A 21,945-nucleotide genomic window follows, 5' to 3' on the forward strand; every position below is an offset into this window, starting at 1 on the left:
CTTTATTTATCCATGGCATCTGTCAAGTGTGGGCACACATATGCATGTATGACCCATACACTGCAAGCTATAATGTGAACCAATGCCAGATCTAATCTGTGACTCAATTAATTTATGATACTTTAACATACGTAATAGTTCTTGTACCAAACTTTACATGCTTGAGAACGGTCTGGCCCCTGAACACATCTACGTGCCAATATTCAGTTATAGATTTTTTTAAATTTTCAAGGTGTTCCACACTTGACGTACTGGGACATAACGTATAATTACTGGGTTCTCTCTAGCGCCCCTTATTGGACAGAGGAGGTGACGTTTAAGTCATTTGTGCAGTGTCCCAAATGCATGATATTTTAGAGCTGCGTCAGCAGAGCTGCGACACGCTTCACAAGGGTCTTTTCAATGCTGCTTGCAGCTTTAATTCTATTGCTATTTTTCATTGATGAGGTAGTTAGCTTGCTAGCTAGTTATGTAGAACCACATTCATAACCTTGCCAAGAAAGCTCTTATTGATAGTTTGTTTCACCAACATATTTAAACCACCGTCAATGATCACAACATCTAAACCACCTATAGACTCTTTAAAAGAAGTGGTCGTAGCCACCGTGACGTCACCCATTGGTTTGTGGACTGCTGTTCTGAAGCCACGAGTTTGTTTTTATGGCACCAGAAGTGACCACATTTGGATGAGAGGGTGGAGCGGGTAAGGCGTGAGGAGTGATATAGCCATAAATTTAATTCTCTGCAAACTCAATTTGCGGGTGAGTGTACATTTCATCCATCATACTAAGCTATCAGCTAGCCCTAACTAGCTAGCTTGGATAGCACTGCATCCATTATTTTACATCGACTGTGTTATTAATTGGGATGCTAATTTACTAAAATACTAAAGTGGACAGCTGACTCATTACAGTGTCTTTTAGTACAAGCAAAAACCGAACAATCCATTGGCTTCACATTTCAAACCCAAAGGTTCCCGCTTGGACCCACCGTAAATTAGCCAAGTTAGCCAAAGTTATTGGGAAGAGAAACAAAAGCAAAGTGTAAAAGTGTTACACAAACTGGCTGTTTACAAACCAACTTCCTGGTTCACCTTTAACCTATTGTACTTGCAATGAGGGATTATAGCGATGTTATGGTTAACCCCACTTTCGGTATCAACTAAATCTAGCTAATCTGGCTATACTGTCAGTTTGTTTCCAACCTGTGTCATCGCCAGATTGCTTATGGTTTTTGCCCAGTCAAACCTATTTCTGGTGCTATATCTCAGTAATTATTTTGGTGAGTAGAGGTGGGTTCCATCCAGCTGTTTCTATGCGCAATTTAAATTAGCGCATAAAAGTGGGTGGAAAATTTAAAATATGACATGTATTGAGAATAAGAAAATGAGACGTGCAATGGAAACAGACTGATGATGAAAATAATGATCATTCCTAGCCTTGCAAGGTGAAAAAAGTCTCAGTGTTGTCTGTCCTGTATTCATTTATTAGATATTGGGCCAGTACACTGTAAAACATTTCAGGCTGGTTCCCTGCTGCCTTAACAACGCAAGTTAACTGAACCTCAGTTGAATGATTACTTGAAAATGTAAAACCAGATGGGTTCATTTCAATGAACTTGAGAAAATATGTTCTAAAACTTCCGATATCAAGTTTTGCTGACAGCCATTTAGACAGAAGTCAAGTTAACTTTATTTAAATAGCCCAATATCACAAATCTCAGACCCTTGATTTAGCAGTAGGTGTGTATTTAAGTTCTGAAATTGTCTGAAAATATCAGAGTTTTTTAAGTTGAGTTAACTTTCAATTAACATTAAAATTATATAAGCTGATCACAGAATACCTGTATAATTTTTTTCACTGTAACAATCCAAATGATATTGTCGTCTTTCCATAAAACAATACACATAAACACAGCTGTGAACTCCTTGGGGGCACTGCAGTCCTTGTTCACTAATACTGAGGGTTTTCACCCTGTGATATTTTTTGACAGGTGAACTGAGTCATTAATGGCCAATGCTAAAATAATCTCTGTGCCTGCTCTTGGCCTCGTGCATACACACTAACAACCCTGCACAGCACTCAGAGACATGGAAATCCTGAAATAAACCTACAAACTCTGATCTGTCTAGATGATACTGTCGCTGTCCTGGAGTCTTGATCCTGTCCATGTATCTCTGATTAACAAGTTCTGTTGACTTTACGCCTCAGATCCTCCTCCACTCAGAAATATGACATCATCTATCTTTCTTTCAGTGACCACAGACAGCTCTTTTTTTGCCTGCTGGGTTACTGATTAAATCAGACACCCCACCCACCACTGTGTGTGTGTGTGTGTGTGTGTGTGTGTGTGTGTGTGTGTGTGTGTGTGTGTGTGCGTGTTGAAGTGCAGCAGGGGGAAAGGGGGCTCTAACCTGCTTTAAGGCATGTTTCTGAGCTCTGATGGTTTTTAGGTCATGTCAGGGTTAAGGTAAGGATCTGTTTTTTTCATTGGTTTTAACAGTTGCAATACAGGTATTGATATACAGCATATACAGTTTATTCAGTATATAATTTTTTTTACGCTACAACATCCTGCCGATCGTCTTTGTTTTAGCAGTCACTCAACTCTATCTGTTAACTTTGGCATGTCATCTATTTTAGAACGATGTAACATAATGTGCATTGGCTACAATAAATAAATAATTCTGCTATACACACTGAACAAAACACTTTTGTTTTTGCCCCCATTCATCATGAGCTGAACTCAAAGATCTAAGACTTTATGTATGAACACAAAAGGCCTATTTCTCTCAAATAGTGTTCACAAATCTGTCAAAATCTGTTTTAGTGAGCACTTCTCCTTTGCTGAGATAATCCAGATGCTGATCATAGTGTTGTAGTACTCGAGACCGGTCTTAAGACCACTTTTTGATGGTCTCGGACTCGTCTCGGACTGGACAGCATTTGTACTCAGGCTTGTCTTGGTCTTGGACATTGAGGACTCGGGATTTTATTTCAAGACCAAGACCTGAACTTTGATTGGATGTAAATTGTATTTCTTCAAATGCAACCAATAACCCTAATTAAAAATGTGTTGTTACTGTTAACAACTGTCCCCCCTCCCTGCGATGGTAAACATGGAAAAGCAGTGTTGAATAAAGATGCTTACGTTGATTTCAGCTCTTAGTGTTTGTATGTGGGTGTTTGAATGGGAATGTGGATCTTTCAGATCAGTTTGAGAAGCACCTATGATCTCGTTCCACATTTTATTATGTGTTATGTGATGTGGGGAACTTGGGGGTCTTGGTCTTGACTCGGGCTCGCCATCCCTCGGTCTTGGTCTCGACTAGGTCTCAGCCCCTAAAAGTCTTGGTCTAGTCTTGGCCTCGGTTTGGGAGGTCTTCACTACAACACTAGCTGATCAGACAGCATGGGTATTGCACAGGCGTGCCTTAGGTTGGTCACAAAAACTGCTGCACTGATCAATATATTTATATTAATCAAATTACTGTATCGTGCAATGTGAAAGAGGTCACTTGTGACAAAAGTGTTAATATCTATCTAAAGTCTCGCAGGCTCCATCTCCTTTCCTATAAGAGGAAGCCCCTCTTCCTATCCTGCCTCTGTTCTGGGGTCTAGTTTAACCAGTCATCTTTTTAAAGCCCCCCCCCCCCCCCCCCCCCCATGTTGTGATAGTATCACAAGTGGATATACAAAATAAAAGCAGGGGGCTGACGATGCTGTGATGAATTTGACAGTGGATGTGCAATATCATGTGACATTTTTCACAAAATCTAGCATCTTTTGTGAGATCTGACATTGTGAGGACAGAGAGTGTGTGTGTGCGTGGGAGGCAGGAATTTCACTGCTGTCATCTGACACAATAACTGTATTTATCCCCTCATGTTTATCCCAAAAGCACAAAATTTGGTACTATTAACTTGCACTTAATCAGATTGGTGCGCGTTTTTTCCCATGCATTATTATCAGTAGTGAACATATTGTGTTGACCACATGGGATTAATTCCTTTCTTGCCTCTGAAATGTTGTACTGAGCTAAAATAAAAGACACACACACAAACTGATTCAGTGGAAGATAGGAGAGAGTTGTCTTGCAAAATACGCCAGAGCACAGTGAAGTGGGATGAAGTCAAAGACACAGAGGATGAGTGTGAAACAGAAGGAGAGAGAGAGAGAGACAGAGAGAGAGAGTGAGTGTAGTAAAGTGAGTGAGTGAGAGACCCGGAGAGAACGTCATCTGCCTGGACTATCGGACTACAAGCATACGAGCACCGGGCGGAGGATGGACAGAGGCTCAGCTGTGTAGCCGGACAGACAGTCTCTGTGCTCGGACAGGAAACCATTGCCGTGGCCGGTCCTCTCGCAGCAGGGCTGGATGCTGGAGGACACCGGGAGCAGCTGTTAGTGAGTGATTGACGGGGCAGAACATGGCTTCTTCTCCGGTCACACCAGCATCGCTCGAAGGAGGGACACCTTCACCCACCGGGAATGAGGAGCCCGCTACAACCCGACAGGTACACGTCCGTGCTCCCCTTGCATGCACGCAGACGTTCCATTCACACTGACGTGTAAAAAACAACTTACCGAACTTCGTCTGAAATATATCAGTTTAACACGTAACTCGGGCATCTGCTTAGGCACATGCGTGCAAGAGCGTGATGTCAGGTTTTCTATGAGTCAGCAGAAACTACTCTTTAAATCGGCATGCATTTAATACTTTAACCAGCATGCTTTAAAATGAAATGCAATTTCAAAATCGTTTTTACAGTAACCACGTCCCACAAAGTAAACAGTGAAGCGTAACTGGATGACTCGCTATAAAAGTTCCGATTTTATTCAAATTAGTGCCAATTGGTGAAACCAGTGCACACCGAATTTAACATAGCATAAAGACATGTGCGAGCGACGTTTAAGTTATTCGATGTCATATATTTACATTTGTTGATGTCCAAGCAATCCTAAACCTGATATATTTTCAATGGAGTTTGGTGTGACGTATTGTCGCTGATGACAAACTGTTTGTACGTCGCTCATAATGATACTTAAGTACTGGATAGTTTATCTCATGGCAGCAGGCTCTAGCTGGACAGGCATGTCATGGCCGTCCAAATCACTGCTGGAAAGTTGTGAAGCTGCTGGCTGCTAATCTTGTTACTGCTGTTTAACCAGAGCCAATGATGGTGTGGATATCAAGATAACACCTAGGTAGTATTTCCCCCCCCCCCCCCCGCCCCAGTGTTACTTGTATCTTATTTTCTACATTTAAAAAAAATCATAGTCCTGAGCATGTTGAAATATGAATGAAATCTATTTCCTTTTCCTCTGCCTGCCAAACTGCTGCAGGTAACTGCGTGCTTGTGAATGAGTCATACATAGGAGAGACAACATAATGCTTCTGTCAGTATTAAACTCAGAGTTTAGCCACCCTACAGCATGTTGTCTTTGTAAAGGTGAATTTGTTTACAGCCTGCTCCAAACTGAGGCCCTCACAACAGGTGTATGGTGGTATCAGTGTCACCAGTCTGGTGGCTCTGATGTCCTAATGTGTACTCACTGCTGGAGTGACAGGACAAAGTGAATGCCAGATGTAGGCTACAGCTTTGATTGCTTGTAACCTGGGTTTGGTGGGGGGGAATTCAGAGGGTCTGTGAATTCTTAGTATTTCAGTACCCAGAAATCCTGTATATGACAATAAACAGCACACAGCATGTTCTTAAGGTTTGTAAACTCTGCCCTGGTAGGTATTAAACCATGTCAAAGCCTTGTCTGTTTGGGAAAAATAGAATTAGGGCTGGACACATTTAATGCCTTGTTTACAAGAAGCCTGTTATCTGTTCTGGCTGGAAATGCTAGCCTATAATCTTGTCCTTAATGTAGTAAGTGAACAACAACTAGGTAACTGTAAACCTATGTATCTTTGGTATTTTGTTCAGTATTACAGATTTAAAATGACAATATTTTGGAAATCATTTAATTCAGGGAATCTGTGGGAGGAGACAAACCGGTGCAAACCTTTCACGGTCCACTGTAGAGACCTTTACACGTGAATTTGCACCGCAGACCAATAGCAAACCTTATTCACATTGCTGACCTTTTTGGGAGATTGGCAACAAGAGTCCAAAATAGATGGAGCTGTCAGCCTATTAGCTGTGTTGCATCCTCCAATTTGATGTAACTGTGCTCCCCTGGAGGATAAACCTCACCACTGGAGGCATGTTTTACAATGAGTGAAACAGTCATATTAATTATGTTAATTAATTTTTTCCAGATAGTGACCAGGCTAGCTCACTAGCTACCTGTCAGTTTACAAACTAGCTTGTTTGTTTCATCTTTATGACCCCGGGGTTGGTAAAGGCTGTCTTTGCATTTAAAGGTTTAGTATGTAAGTTTAAGTGGCATCTAGTGGCGAAGGTTGCATATTGCAACCAGTGGCTCATGGTGCATTCACATGCTTGGATGGTCCTATTTCCCAAGTTTTGAAGTGGTTCTTTCGACTTCAGCGTGTGTTCATGTGCTCTTAAGTCGGAATGTGAAATCAACACTACAAAGATACTACAAAGATGTGTTGGATTAACATTATCAGAGCACATAAACAACCCGCAGACATCTAGTTCACTCTACATGGACAGCAAACTAACCGTTGTAACCAAATTACATGTTTGCAAAATATATATGCAATATGTGATCTCGTGCTAAATATGTGTGGTCCGCCATTTGTCCTAATTTCCCTATTTTCTTACTTCTAATAAACCTGATGACTACTACTTGTTGTTTTTCTTCTTTGTACGTATTCAGCGTAGTAACAAAACACGCTCTGTTGAGCCATTTGTTATTTTGGGCTACTGTAGAAACATGGTGTAAGGGGACACGCGTTGTATGTAGATAGAAATGGCTCATTCTAAGGTAATAAAAATCTTTATACACCACTGAAAACAAAGTTATGGAGATTATATTGCAATTCTGTCAGTAGTTCCTCCTAAATATTACATACTGAACCTTTAAATTGTAAAAGAACGAAGGGAGATGGATGTTTCAAAAGCAGTTGGTAATGGTAAAAATCAGTTCTGCCACTGTGGACATATCAATGTCTAAAGTCACCAAAACTGTCTTGCCTGCAAATTTGGTTTCAAGGCGTAGGCTATAAGCTGTATGTGGCTGACTTCAACATATTGACACTGGAAACACACATAAAACATTTGTCCTAGGAAAAGACATTGCTGAACATAAAACCCTTTGAAAGGTCTCCTTTAATGTGTCATATTAAGTGTACTGAGGAACATCCTGGGAATATACGTTTGAAGAGCCATGGCTTGCTTGCTTGAAGCTTGCTATAATGTTAGCTACAGTAGTTCGCCAACTAGTCTTGCCAGATTTTCAATAATAATCATATTTGTAACCCATTCATCCAATGAGTAAAGCCAAGGTAGGCCATTTATTTCAGAAGCATGTTTTTTCACATTTGTTGAAAGTATCTTTACATCCTGACAGGAATCAATACATCAAATGCTCTGACACAAACATGAAAACAATCGGGTATCTGTCGCTGTCACAGGCCTACCTGCCTGTCTACCTACCTGTGTGCACTCTGCCACCGTTTGGGGGAGTGGCTTTGGAGGGAGGCCTGAAGGGAGGGGGTGGGATTTTGTTAGTTTGACACTTTCAAAATCTTGCTGTCTCTTTCTAGTTCTCCAGCGTTGCCTACTCCAGCTTTAATTGGTTAGTTGTCAACTCTTAGATTAAGCGCCAAGCCTTTTGATAATTCATCGGTTTGAGTAAAAAGTCAAAATTCTCTGATTTCTGATTTAATTTTGCCAGAAGAAAACACAAGTATTATTCTTCATCTGTTAATGGTGTCGCTTGTGTATTGCTGTAAATGATCAAATCATTACTGCTGAGATCTCGTGCAACAACCACTCTCAGCACTCATCACCTTTTATTAACTCTTTGTTTTAAGTGTGAAATTGTTTCGCTTGGTATGGTCATCCTCACAGTTTGTTTGGTTTATGGTACAAAAATGCTAAACCTCTAACCTATACATGCCAGGATGCGGAGTGAATCTTGTAGATGGAGCCCATTACAGCTAACTTGGAGAACTCATATTGGGCACATCATTTGGCATAGATTCATATTTGTTGCAGACTCTATTGTTGGTACTAGCCCTGTGAATAGTCATTACATCAGTATAGCTTCAATTACTTGGATAGACTTTGCTGTGTCCCCGTCTTTGGATGTGCTTCCTCCCATCATCACTTATTTGAACAGCTTAAGGTACTTGTAAATATTGATAGCTGTCAGTCTGGCTGGCAGACAAAACTGACAGTTTTGAAAGCACACAAATCTTGAAAAAAGGATTGCTAGAGCTAGGGCTGGACGACATGGCCAAAAATGGTATCACAATAAAAAGTGTCATATCTTTCGATATCGATAATTATCACGATAAGTATCAAATCGTTATTTCTTTCAAGTTAAAGGTAGATTTATTCCCCTGAGTGAAAGTTGAAGAAACCTGATGGTTAATTGTGGTTTAAAGTCTTCTTAATGGTCAACACTTGATGCCAAACAGTGGATCACTTCACAAATCTGAGGCAGAACATTCAAAACAATGTTGTCTATTAGCCAGTGTTTTCCATTCAACCACAGTTGCAGTATTTCCTGTTAGCGCTCAAAATGACCTCTGCAAAGCACTGCATGTACTGTACATGTGAGTATGGATATTTCAACCTGTCACTTACAGAAAGGGAATTACACACACAGTTTCACACGATTTTATGCTGAAGAAGTTACAAAACATCCATGCAATAGGCTAGGCATCAAAATGATATGCAATATGAAAGAATAACATTCTTAAATCACAGTTTTTTGTTTTTGAGGGAGGCTGTTTGCGTTATGATAAGCATCTAAAACGCATGAGCTTTGGTCTTTAAATGCTGATCATTGAATAGTGGAGCATTAAAACATTTCCTGTCTGTGTTAATAGAGGTTGTACTTAACAGAAACCAAATCCTTTTAGTGCATAGGCCTAATAATCAAATATTTAAGGTGTGTGATGCAAGGCCTGCCTGATGCTGTTTTTATTTGTGTATTGTTCAGGGATTTTACCACTTTATCAAAACTTGAGATCCAGTCATCAAGTCACACTTCTCTGTTTTAGTGTTGTGTTGTTGTATGTTTAAAGCCATTATGTCAATTTGAGAATTTCTAACTTTGGCAAGCCCTAGTGGTAGTTTAAAAAAGACACAGATTGGTCTCTGTGATTCTGAGATGAATAGGCTGAAAGCAACACGACTGCACCAATTTTTACTTAAATTGTCTTATTTTTCTACACTTATCATCACATCCAACTCCAACAGATAGGGGCTTTAAACCTTCATACACATTCACATTTTGAGTGCACGAGCCACTCAGGAAGCCTATGACTTCCTCCAGGCTACACTGCCATGAAGAACAAATGAGCCTCTTCCCTTCGTTTCACGTCAGAAGCTCAGGCCTAAAACAGAGGCAAGTTCCTGTTTGTAGCCGTCACAGCCTTCAGCATATTCGTCTCCGGGCGTGTGAAAGTGGAGTGATTAACAATGCTAGCGTGGGGTGTGAGGCTGTGATGACGGACGGGGCAGTTAGAGGGGGGTGAAGGTGTCGTTTGCCGCCAGGTCTGCGCCTGTAGAGGAGGACATCTGCTACTTGCTTTTCTATCTTAGCCAAGGTCAGATTGTGACAGAAAAAAATCAGACTGTGGCAACGCTGGCAGTGTGATGCTGAAACAGACACATGGATGTAAACAGAAGGAGGGACAGAGGCGACAAGAGAGATGCAGTGCTTTGGTCGCGATTACAGTTAAAGGATATTAACGTGATAGTCACTAAGTTAGCACATGAAGTTCTTTTGAGATGGAAAGCGACACTACGTACTCGCTCGGATCCGCGAGGTCTCACTGTGCTCCTTATGAGAATAGACAAGCGCTCTGCGAGTAAACGCCAGATCTATGTGTGGTAACCTTTGAAACATCTTCTGTGCACTACAGTATCCCTGTATTGTCTTTATAGCCTAGTTAAAAATATATGTAAAGTGTTTTATTTAGGATCAGTCTCTCACAAAAGCAGAGATAGCGTGGGTGCTGCCGCCTGGTAGTGGGCACCATACGTGGGCCGTATAGTTTAGCTCCATTGAGGTGGACGCGGACGAACAATAACGCTGCATACATGTGTGCTGGCAACATTCAGCGGCTCTTATAAAATGAAACCGTCTCTTCACTCATGGTTTCAATGGTAAACCACCACAACAATGACAATTACCAACAAAAAACACTAGATTCTAAGGAGACACGTTTTAATAAACATAAATCATACAGTAACATTTGTATTTCAAACAAATGGCAAACTTATTAGCACATTTTAACAAAACTCCCTTCTCCCTCGTGCATCATGGGAATTCTGAGGGATGGATGTAGGCTGCGCAAGGGTTTATTTACGGCATCAAAATCCACTGGAAGCCTCTCAGAGGTGTTTCAGCAGCGCAGCGTGTAGCCTGCCCCCCGTTAACGACTCGTTTTTAATACGGTGTGTTCTTTTTGTGCTTCTGCTACATTCCTCAAAGCTCTCTGTGGCCTGCTTTCATTCATCGCCTTGACGGGTTCATCAAGCAACTACCACAGGGAGTATTTCAGAATTAGAGCGTTTTGCATGCTGGATTTTGCCAGCACGTTTAGATTTTGTTGATTTGGTGATTATTGCTTGCTTTTTGTGCTTCTACTATGATTAAGCAGGCTATGTAGTTAAATTGTTTCTTTTTTGTCTGATCTGGATGCTTTTGGGACGCACTGCAGCGCTTCTGGTGTGAGCAGAAACATTTACTAGAATGGCAGCGATCAGCTCTGGCAGCAGAGAAGCAGAAGGAATCAGTGGACTTTTGGAGCGAGTCCGGGGTCATGTAAACTTGTTGTAAACGGTTTAAATGACTTTGTAGCAGGTGGGCCCCGTGATGAAGCTCCACCCCCACTGTGCTGAGAGTCTAGCTCTGCCCCCGGTCTCTCGTCTATTTATTTTCACCTCATGTCACAATATAACTCTTGCAGCTGGCATGCGTGTGCTTGAGACAAGAACGGCCGTGAAAGTTTCAGGGATTGCGGCTGCTTGTAGCTCCGCCTGTCAGACTGCCTGTGCCTCCCTACCTGCCCGCTCACCTCTTATTGAAAATTAATTGCTAGGCGCATCAAACACCTCCCCATTTGAAAAGACCTTTAGGATTCAGTTTCCATCTTTGCAGCTCAGTGAGAAATATGATCGTTGGGGAGGCAGATTGAGTTAGGGTTTGAATTTGAAGCGTTTTGCCAATTCAAATCCCACAACAGCTCAGACTTAAAGAGAGAGTAAGTGATTCTGCAGAAGGATTGTTCATATTTAAGGTCAACTGCCAAACAAATACATCCCTCACTCTAGTGCTCCCTCAGAGACTCTGCCCCCCTAATTTCAACTCTCTGAGGTTTCTCCAGCATTGAAAAGACTTCGCTTTCGCCTGGTCATATAACTGTTTTCTGTCCTCTTTGGCTGGTTCTTGGCCATCTCACCTTCACAGTGCCTGGAGTCCAGCACGTGCCAATGTACCGGTGTATAGAACTCTCTCTCTCACTGCCCCCCTCCCCCATCAATCCTGTGCACGAGCACTAACAACACCTGTTGCTAATTGACTGGAACAGTGTTGTGTGGGAAGGTCCACACTACTTTCTGTGTTTTTGATTTACAGAGCCAAGGCTGTGAGAGTTAGCAAACCATCAGGAAATATTTGCTGAAAGTGTTTTAGATTAGAATCACTTACTGTCCCTTTAAATCTGATGGAGAAAGTGAGGGAAATGCTCCCACACAATGCAAATTTAAAGAATCATTCTGGTTTATTATAACCTGGATTTTATTTTTGTAATGTTTGCTTTTGTTTCTAATACTAACATTGTACTCAAAGTAATTGTTGACATCTGGAAATGCAGCACCATTTATAAAATGAAATGTTGTCTGACCATGTCAGAAATTGTACATGTTTTTCCAATTGTCCACACTCAAAGGTGGACTAAGAAGTCGGCATTCATAGAGAGGAGTGATGTTGTTTAAATGTTGTTTAGCCATTCATAGTGTGGCACTCGGTTGTACACAGGAAATGTGCCACAAAAAGTTGTGTCAAGCACAAAAAAGAGACACAGCTGACTCACACCTACGCTAAATTAATTCAATTGAAATACTTTTTGGAGGGAGAGGAAAAGAAGCAAGAAGTAGGAGGTGAAAATGGTGGATGACAGTGTTTGGGTAATATGTAGGTAATGGAAGCATTGCGTGTGTGTGTGTGTGTGTGTGTTCTCTCAGACACTGATTCATCACCTGAAGACATGTCACTGAGATCTCGCACTGCTACAGTGAAATAGAGTTGTAATAAATGATGATCTTGAGAAACGCACCTCACCTTAAAACTATGCAGCAAACACAGAATGGAGCAATTTGTGTATGTGTACTTGAATAATATCAAATAAACTGACGGTGGGTTGAGATGGCTGGGTTTAGGAGCAGAAGCAGGGTCACAGTTGTGCTCGAGGGTACTTAATTTCCCCCTCTGCAGTCACAACGCCCAGCATCTGCCTCTGTCTGCCTCCACCTTGCAGGACATGACTAAGCATTTTCCAAGCGGAGTAGACACTTAAGAATATGTGAGTAGCTGTAAACTGGGCCTTACTTACAGAAACATAAAGATTTGATGTAAGAAATATTCTTAAAAAGCATTTTAAAAATGTTTAGTCATCATATTGTTACCAAATACCTTGATAAATACTGTAAACAGATGCGATAGATGTATGTATAGATTATTAATAACCTCTCCCTGTGGTGTCTTTAATGTTAGTATTTCCCAAATCTGGACTACATTTCCCACAAATCCTTTTGTTGTTTATTTGCAAAGAAAAGAACAAACTTTAGCTAAAGCCTCTTCCCAGTCCCTTCCCTCAGGGCTGTTTTGTTTCTTGCAGTATTCATTTGTCAATCTACATTTCATCGAGTACTGTTTCTCAAAATAAAAGCTATAATTCAATATATGCTGAATAGTCATAGTGCATCACAAATGTATAATTTGAGTTGTCATATAATTATTTATATATGATTTACTTTTTTTTATTTCCTTTACATATCATTCACACACAGTAGCTTGTTTCACCATTTTAATTATACTTCATTCTTCACCTTATTTAAATGTCACTCACTTATTGAATGTGCCTCCGTGTTCCTTCCGTTCTCTTTCCCTCACTCTCACAGACCTAATGTACCTCTGCTGCAAACACATCAGTGTGCCCCGCTTCTTTTTTCCGTCCCTCTCTCCCTGTATGTCTGCCCCGTTTACTTTCTCCATCAGTAGACTACGTTATACAAAGTCACTGAAAAAAAACAGAACTGGTCTTCTGGACTTTTCCACCCACGATTCCGTTCACAGCAGCAGCTGCACTGCATGTTGAAGAGGCGTGTTGACAGCGTAGCCTATCAAAACAAAACCAACGTGGTAGCAAACGAATGACATCTGCACTGGTGTGTTCCAGGGATGGAAATTAACACCCGTTTGTCGGCTAAATGTTGGAAGGCTACCTGCCACATTAGCGGGTAAATGTATTCGGCATGATATCGCCATATAATAGCTATTTGACGGTAATTGGCAGCAGACTCGTGGTCTTGTTTGTTGTGTGTAGCACTTAAATTGGTCCCTGATGTACCAACGGATCTAAAACTGTGTAGCACATGGACTAGGAGGGTTCATTGGCTGTTGTTTATGTTAATTTCATGTAACTTGTGTTTGATTGGTGTAGATTTGTAAGGCGGTGGGCGTTAAAGCGTGGACACACATGCTTTTAACTACGCGTTTGCGTACGCAAGATGGCTGCCACGCGTATCCTGCGTTCCTTTGGAGTGTAGGTTGTGCACGTCTCCAGAAATTAACGCTACGCATCCGCGAGATGCAATTCAGCACACGGACGTGGGGGCAGTATGTCGAGCTGAGGTAGGTCATCAGCAGTCTCCTGTTCCAAACACCACCCCAGGTGGTGGTGGTGGTATGCAGTTGGTTTACCAACCGCCATTAAGAAGAAGAAGAAAGAAGAAGAAAGTTAGCAGAAGACTTAAAAAAGGAGATTTATGGCGGGATCTTTACAATAAAACTCTGGAGCTAGTCTGCAATTACCGAGATCGTTATGATGTCTCATTAAAATCATAACCTCCTCGAGTGTCGCCATGTTTGGTTTGTGTACAATGTGCAAATTTGGAGGTTGTCAAGGAAGATAATCGTTGGGAATAATCGTGTTGGGAAGGGACGATCCAGCCCTCATCTGCCCCCGTTTGAGTCGCCGACGCCTGTCTATGCCTACGCATTTTAACGTGTAACATTAACACAACACCGGTATGCCAGCTGTGGCTTTTCACACAGAGATCGTTCCGTCTCTCTGTCTCATCTCTGTCACCAACTTCCCGGCTCCATACCTTTCATAAAGTGCAGCGAGCCATCAGATTGGTGCAATGACCTCGTGAAATAAGGCGGCGTGAAAGCTGCTAGAGTTAGGAGCTAATGACAAAAGTTGTACTTGGAGTGTTTTTAGCTTTTAGCTGGGTAGTTGGCCGTCCAGTCTAGTGTCTGACACACTGTCAGATCTTCTGTTGGTCCTGCTGTCCTACTCAGAGATCAAGGACAATGATCCATCCATGTTGATCCACAAAAGCTGTGATGCTCTGGCACCAGGACTCAGAACCAGGAGGCCAGAAGAGGGGGACTGTAGAAAGGGAGCAGTCTGACGAGGAGGTTTAGGTTGAATGATAAAACATGACAAGAGTGAGCAGTGATGAGATTTAAGTTGAATGATTAATAAGCATCTTGTAAGTTTAGAAAACAATTGACTGTTATGTTTTAAGTACATTTAATAGCAACAATATAATTTAGCTTCAAGTTTCTCTCAAGTTTGTATTTGACATAATACCGTATTATCTCAATAAAAAGGACTAAAAAAAATTTGTTATTTTGGCTGGTAAAAACTATGTTTGGCGGTGGATTTTTTCCATCTACCACCCCTGGTGTGTAACTGTCGCTTTACCTGGTCCATGCTTGTAAAATATTAGATAACAACTCTATGTTTCTCTGCAAAATGCTAAAATGGGTCGTCAGATATACCTGGGCGGCCCGCCCAAGTAAAGTCTGTTTGAGAAACACTGACTGAATGTCAGCACTGTCTCCCTCCATGTTAGAGAGTTTGTGAGCTATAGGGGGGCTGCGCGCAGATGCAGAGGGAGAGTGGGGCTCAACATCAAACTATAGGGATATAAACGGTATTGTCTGATTTTAGATCTCTTTCGAACTGATATTGGTATACCTCGTAATACTGATATACTGCCCAGCCCTCTGATCATCACTGTTGGTTTGTTTGTTTACCACTTTGGTTCAAACTAAAATATCTCCACATCTATTGAATGGTTTCAATAGTTAACCCCTTACCTTTTCGTTAGCGCCCCCATGAGGTTGACAGTTTTGCTTTTTAACTATTAAATTGAATGGATTGCCATGAAATTTGGTGCAGACATTAATATTCCCTTCATGATGAACTTTAATAACATGGTGACTTAGCAAATGCATGCTAAGATGCTAAATAAAGAAATTGACCAAGGTAAACTAAAATAATTAATTCATTGCTAAACATCAACATGTTGGCATTATCACACGCATGTTAATATGATGATGTTAGCATTCAGCTAAATAGCCTCACAGAGCTGCTAGCATGGCTGTAGATTCTTAGTCTTGTTTTCTACTGTGCTCGTGGTTTATTTCATCACAAGCATGTTTATGTCATTGATGTGCAAGTGTCACCTGTTTGTACTTTCATTGAATAGTGCAAAGGCAACATTGCCTAAAGTTTCTCAAGACAATTAGTTGCTATTGCATTTTGCCGAAATTCTGTTCTGTCTGTTTGCTTCCTGGCCTTCTCTGCAATTATTCAGTAATCAGTAGGCAGTGCGTGTTTCTGCTGTGTATGGCTGTGGAGTATGGGGGGTTTGGTGGATTACTGGCAGTCTGGCAGGTATTACACTACACAGATGTGTTGCTCAGCTGGCAGTAGACAGATGTACCAGGCTCAGTTTGCTGTGTCATGCTGCTGTTAGTAAATCAGAAGCTGATGATCTGTCCAGTGAGACTGCACTCACAGATCTGACTCATTCTCCTCTGTTATCTCATGATATCTCTGAATTGTACTTTCTATCCTCCCTCTTCCACCCTTCACACATTAGTTGTTTTTTCAGCTCTCTGACTCTCTGTTACTCTAGTTCACCGGGGCCCTTTCATTAGCCAACATTACGACTCTTTCTCCTCTTCCCATCACTTTATCCCACAAATCCCATTACATGCTTGTCCTGCAGACACATAAGCTGATGACAAGCCAACCATGTGCCGTGATGGAGGCCTGAGGACAGCTGAATTAAGTCGGGAGAAACCCTCACACAGACAAATACAATTTTACAGGGTTCTTTTGTTGTCTCACTTTCTTTTTTTAACATGGAGATGAATTTGATTTCTGAAACATTTCAGTATTCTTTTGCCCTGTTAGTGGAGAGGCCTAGGGATGATACATTGTTTGGTCCTTCCATCCAAGTCACGCTCCCCAGGGAGAACATCCGCAAATATTGTATTGTATAATCTAGTGTTCATCCAGTTTTGAGTCCTGGGACTTCAACATAATTATCGACTTTGGAGACAGTTATTGAACTTTAAAATTATTTTTATAATTTATAAGTAAGGATTTCTTTGAACTTTAACTCAAGGGTAAAACTAATTTATCAAAATAATATATAAATATAATGACTTATTTAACATATGAAGTGTATTATAGTGCTTTTATGCGGTATTTAAAATGATAGACGCACATCAAAATCCAAGTAACGGCTCACTCATGCCTAAACTCTCATTCATGCTTTCTGAGACCCTTCCAGCAGACTTTGACGCTATGGTCGGATCTAAACCGTGGCGCAGCCGTAATGTGGCGTAGCCGGAGTGAGTGGACTTTTGGCGTTAGAGCTGATCTTAACAAACCACAGTCTGCTGATGAGTGAGTTTAGGCTTGTAGGGAACTAATGACATTTCCTCCAGCCTGAGCTGTACTTTCAGGTTAATGCTAATTAGCAAATGAATGCTAAGATGCTAAATTAATATTGCGACCAAGGTAAATATTACTTGCTAAACATCCGCAAGTTGCACTTTAAGCGTGTTAATGCAATAAGGGGATTACTGAAGTCAGAAGTTTTCACCACCCTCTGCAGTGCTTTCTGGTCCACGACAGAGCGGTTGCTGTACCATGCTGTGATGCAGTTGGTAAGGATGCTCTTCATTATTCAGCGGGAGAAGTTCTGAATCTGAGGACTTCTCCTCAGGAAGAAGAGCTGCTGGTGAACCTTCGGAGTCAGGGTCCAAGTGTTGAGGAACAGAGGTCCTCAGAGATGTGGACACCCAGGAACTTAAAACTGGTGACTCATGCTCATCTTCTGTCCCATTGATACTGAAGTCCACAATCAGCTCTTTGGTCTTCTTGGTGTTGAGGGCCCGGTTACTGTCGTCATCCCACGCTGCCATTTGCTAAATCTCATCCCTGTAGGCAGGCTCATTGTTGATGAGGCCAGCCACTGTTGTGTGTACCATGAAATATTCAAAAGTGACTTATAGTGAATTATAGCAGTGTCTGTGCCCCAAGCTTTGTTTACATAAATGTAAAGTCCCTTACCTCTGGTCTGGACGTAGCACCCTGATAGCCTGATGGTGCTGTCGGGAATGCTGCTGTTGAGCCATGCTTCCAAAAAAATCATGATGCTACACTCCATAATCCTTTTTATTAATTCAATTTAATTTATATGTATAGCGCCAAATCATTTCAGATTTATCTCATTCAACTTTCATACTTTGCATTTTGGGGTTGTAGCTAAGGATGCGGATTAGTCCTTTTCGTCTGAGCCTCATTCACTGCCTCCTGTTCTCCTCAGCCACTCACTGACGCACTCTCTGATCTGAATCCGAAGGCGCTGACAGCATATTTGCACTGGTGTGGGCTCAGAGACTCTTTAGACAGCCCTCCAGGCGCTGGGCTGTGGGCATGTGTCACATTGGTGGCATGCTTACACTGGGCCTCCTGAGGTGGTATAAAAAGCCACTGTGTGTGTGGGTGGGTTGTGTGCATGAGGACAAGCAGGACATGTGAAGTGCAGGGCGGTACACCGCATTGATAGAATCAGGTGCGGACCGGAGGCTATTCTTGTTTTGTATGAGTGTGTGTGTGTGTGTGTGAGCAGTCTGAATGGCAGTCTGTTGTCCAGGGACGGTCAGCAGCCTCCAGGGGACAAAGACTGCACTTGTGTTTGTCACAGAAGGAGCTGTTCATTTCCCAAAAAAACACAATTGTCTATTTAATCTGACAGCTCTTTTCCACTTCTTTCAGGATCTTTTGTGTCTCTGGCCATGTAAAAAGAAATCCATCAGACGCTCTGGAGATCTGACAACATGCTCAGAGAATGTGTCTGCTGCGGGTTCAAGGCGAAAAATATGAATCTGATTATAGAATAAGTGTTTAAAGGGGCTATATGTAGCAGGGTAGTAGGGTTGTAACCTCACATAAAAACGAACCACACACCTGTTTCTAGGTCAAAATGGAGTCCGCTAACTTTTTTTGGTTCTCTCATTAGTTCAAGCACACACTTGGAAAAATAGCAGTTGCAATCTGAAACTTCACCACTAGAGGCTGCAAAAAACTACACAACATAGCGATCCACGGCAAATTGTACAATGGCTAACAAGCTGTGACTTGTTTGTTTTCTGTCTGTTAAACGAGATCTCCACCTATTTTTCTCCACATTAATTTGTGTTTCCTGTGTTGGGGAGTACTGCTGCGTATGTGTAAACGTAGTATAAATCCTCTAGTGGCTCCAAGGGGAGCTGTGTGAGGTCTGATAAATCTGACTACAAGTTAGAAAATGAATCTGTTGGTCTGGCATTAGTCAAACAGGGAGAATACGGCCTAAAAAGTATTATATTTCATTTACAAAGAATAAAATTTCATTTACAAAGTTCTTAAATTTTTTCTTGTCCTTTCGTAGGATTAAATAAATGCCGCAACTTCATAAATAAGTATTTTTTGTGTGTGTGTACTTTACAATTGACTCTGTTTTGCATGACTTGGATGTTTTAGGTACAGGTAACGTTACTGTTTATGTCAGTAGCCGTGTTTCCATCAACGTTTTTTAATGCACATTTTGAAGTATCGCATTAGAAAAAAAATCTTAATTTCGCAAAAAAAAAATTACGCTCGCTTGAAGTGGTTTTTGCCTTTGTCAAAAAAGAGTAAATGCGCTAAATGGGAGATGGAAACACTTTTTCCAAAGAAGTTCTGACGTAACTCACGGCTGATCAGCTGTTTCTACTGTCAGCGTCTTGCCTGGTTGTGCAGAGTTCTGCACGCCTGCTGAGATTTCATGCACCTCGGATGCAGCTGGTAACGCTCATTTCTGCTGAGAAAAGAGGTGGATGCAGATCTCGGCAGGTAGCCTTCATCATCTGTTCTGCCGAATTACACTTATTACACAGAAGTATGCATTCACCTTTAAGAAGTGAATGCATACTTCTGTGTAATAAGTGTAATACAATATTAATGACTCTAAAGGTTCATAAAATATATACTTCGAATCATTTATCACTATTAATGAACCCCACAAAGGATATTGTAGCGTTTAAAAGAATTATTTGGAGGTGCATGCAATTCTTGGGAGGCATGCAAAACTAGGCATAACACCGGATATTCCCATAACGTGCGGCGACATGGCTTGTAGCAACTTGCCTGCTTGAAACACATTTCTGAGGACCTCTCTCCATTTTTCTAAGATCATTGGCCATCGGATTTTGTTTCTGGTTTGGAACCCATACGTTTATGCCAACCAGCTGTTGGAAACACACATATTTCACAATTTCTTTTTTTATTTCTTTTTTGCGACATTTCAAAAGTACGCTTAAAATTTGCATGACAATTAGATGGACACATGGCTTGTGTTTAGCTTTACGCTCTGGAGCAAGGCTCTGGCATCCAAGCTCTGCATAAATCAGTCAGTTGTTGAAAGAAAACATAACGTCTCTGACGTGCTGCTAACAAGCTAGCGTTAGCTGGCTGACTCTGAATGGGCAAGTGTCTGAAGTTCAGAAGGCCAGAGATACAGACTAGTTGAGGGCAGTGGCGCTGAGACACACTGACCTCGTCTGTGTGTCGGTGTTGCGCCACTGTTGCAGGGTAAAGCAAGGATTATACTTTCAGCGTCCGCGAGTACATGAGGGTCTGCGTGACGAAAAAATGGACATCAAAGGGGGTACACGTACGGCCGCGTGCCTCATGTTTTTTATGACCGACTACGCTACCAGGGCACCAATCCATCTACTGCGCATATGTGGAACGCGTCGACCAAGCTGACCCCAGAAAGAAGTATAAACAGAAGTAGTCCGCATCCGTGGTGTCCACAGCTATCCGTTTACAGGTTTGAAATGGAATGGAAACATCCAACATGCTAACGCACATTAAACTTACATCATCCAGATGCCGATGACATCCAGATCCAGATCCCGATCCCGATACACCGGGACGAAGAACCCAACTCCTTATCCCCGCTGCTTTCAAGCCAATACTAGAAAATTATATATTTTAACTATATTATAACTATCTTTCAACAGCCTTTAGATGCAAAAACAGAGCAGGATGAATAATCACTGAAGCAATTAGAATATTATATTAAATTACATGACCATATCTAGCCAAGTATGAGTTGTTACTAATTATAACAACTCATACTGCGCTATTTATTTTGTATTGAGAGTTCTTAGTGCGACAAATATTGTATTAATTTTATGTTATCAGATTACAAACACACCCCAAAAAGATATTGTATTGTATTGTATTATTGAATCATAAAGGAATCGCATGCCACAGTCTATTGGCCCAACCCTACCCTGGTCAAAGGCGAGCATACTCATCATTAGGCTACATTAGCCACTACTGGCATAACACACCCTCATATTGGCAGGCAGTTAGAACCCTGGATATTTAGCATTTATTTCATTTATAATCCTACCTTGAATTCAACACGTTTGGTTATATTAGACATCAGATGTCTATGAAGATTCTTCAACCAAGTCCAGTTGCCCTTGACTTTAACCTTCGTTGGATTAGACATCAGATTCTTTGTTTTATTACCATTGCACGGGTAAGATCTATGTCCAACATCTTCAAACTATACAAAAGTTGTGAGTGTAAATGTTCTGTATTTGTATAGCGCCTTTCAACTACTCAAAGCACTTTTGCACCACATCTGCATTCACCATTCACACACTGAGCCTAAGTGCTGAAACAGAAACCAGCGTTCACACATTCAACAGCCACCAGGTTCAGTATCTTGCCCAAGGACACTCTGACATGCAGCCTAGAGGAGACGGGGATTGAACCACCAACCTTCTGATTAACAGGCAACCCGCGCTACTTCCTGAGCCACAGCCACACGAATTGGAGCCATGGCATATAGGAGCACACTATGTAACAGTCGCAGACAGCTTGTAACTTTTACCAACAACATTAACCACAAGCTGCTCATCATCTGATGCAATAATTTTGAGCTATAACTAAATTTGCATCTAATACTGACATGTAATAGGGCTTTGATGGATTTGGTGTTGGTGGATAATGAAGGATAATTTCTGTGATTTTGTTTGCTCTTAGATCATTCTTATCCAGGCTACATCTTTCAAGAGTTTCCTTTACCCTAACACAAGGGAAAATAATCACACCACTTGTTTGAAATGTTACTTAACAATAATCTTTTCAAACCTAAACAATAAATGACTTTACAGGATGTTCTGTAGTGTTCAGCGTGGAGAAGTC

The 21,945-nt window shown here is 41.4% G+C and overlaps 1 protein-coding gene across 8 annotated transcripts in view; it reads left to right on the forward strand.

Moving 5' to 3' along the window:
• Positions 1 to 4,248: 4,248 nt before the first annotated feature.
• ank2b (ankyrin 2b, neuronal) overlaps positions 4,249 to 21,945 on the forward strand; it is a 235,728-nt gene continuing 218,031 nt past the window's right edge. For all 8 annotated transcript variants that reach the window (XM_046064554.1, XM_046064558.1, XM_046064560.1 and 5 more), the window contains exon 1: positions 4,249 to 4,516. In XM_046064554.1, coding sequence (XP_045920510.1) covers positions 4,430 to 4,516 — 87 coding nt within the window. In that variant the 5' untranslated portion in view covers positions 4,249 to 4,429. The remainder of the gene's footprint in view (positions 4,517 to 21,945) is intronic.

Source organism: Micropterus dolomieu, linkage group LG12 (assembly GCF_021292245.1).
Source record: "Micropterus dolomieu isolate WLL.071019.BEF.003 ecotype Adirondacks linkage group LG12, ASM2129224v1, whole genome shotgun sequence".
NCBI classification, from domain to species: domain Eukaryota; kingdom Metazoa; phylum Chordata; class Actinopteri; order Centrarchiformes; family Centrarchidae; genus Micropterus; species Micropterus dolomieu.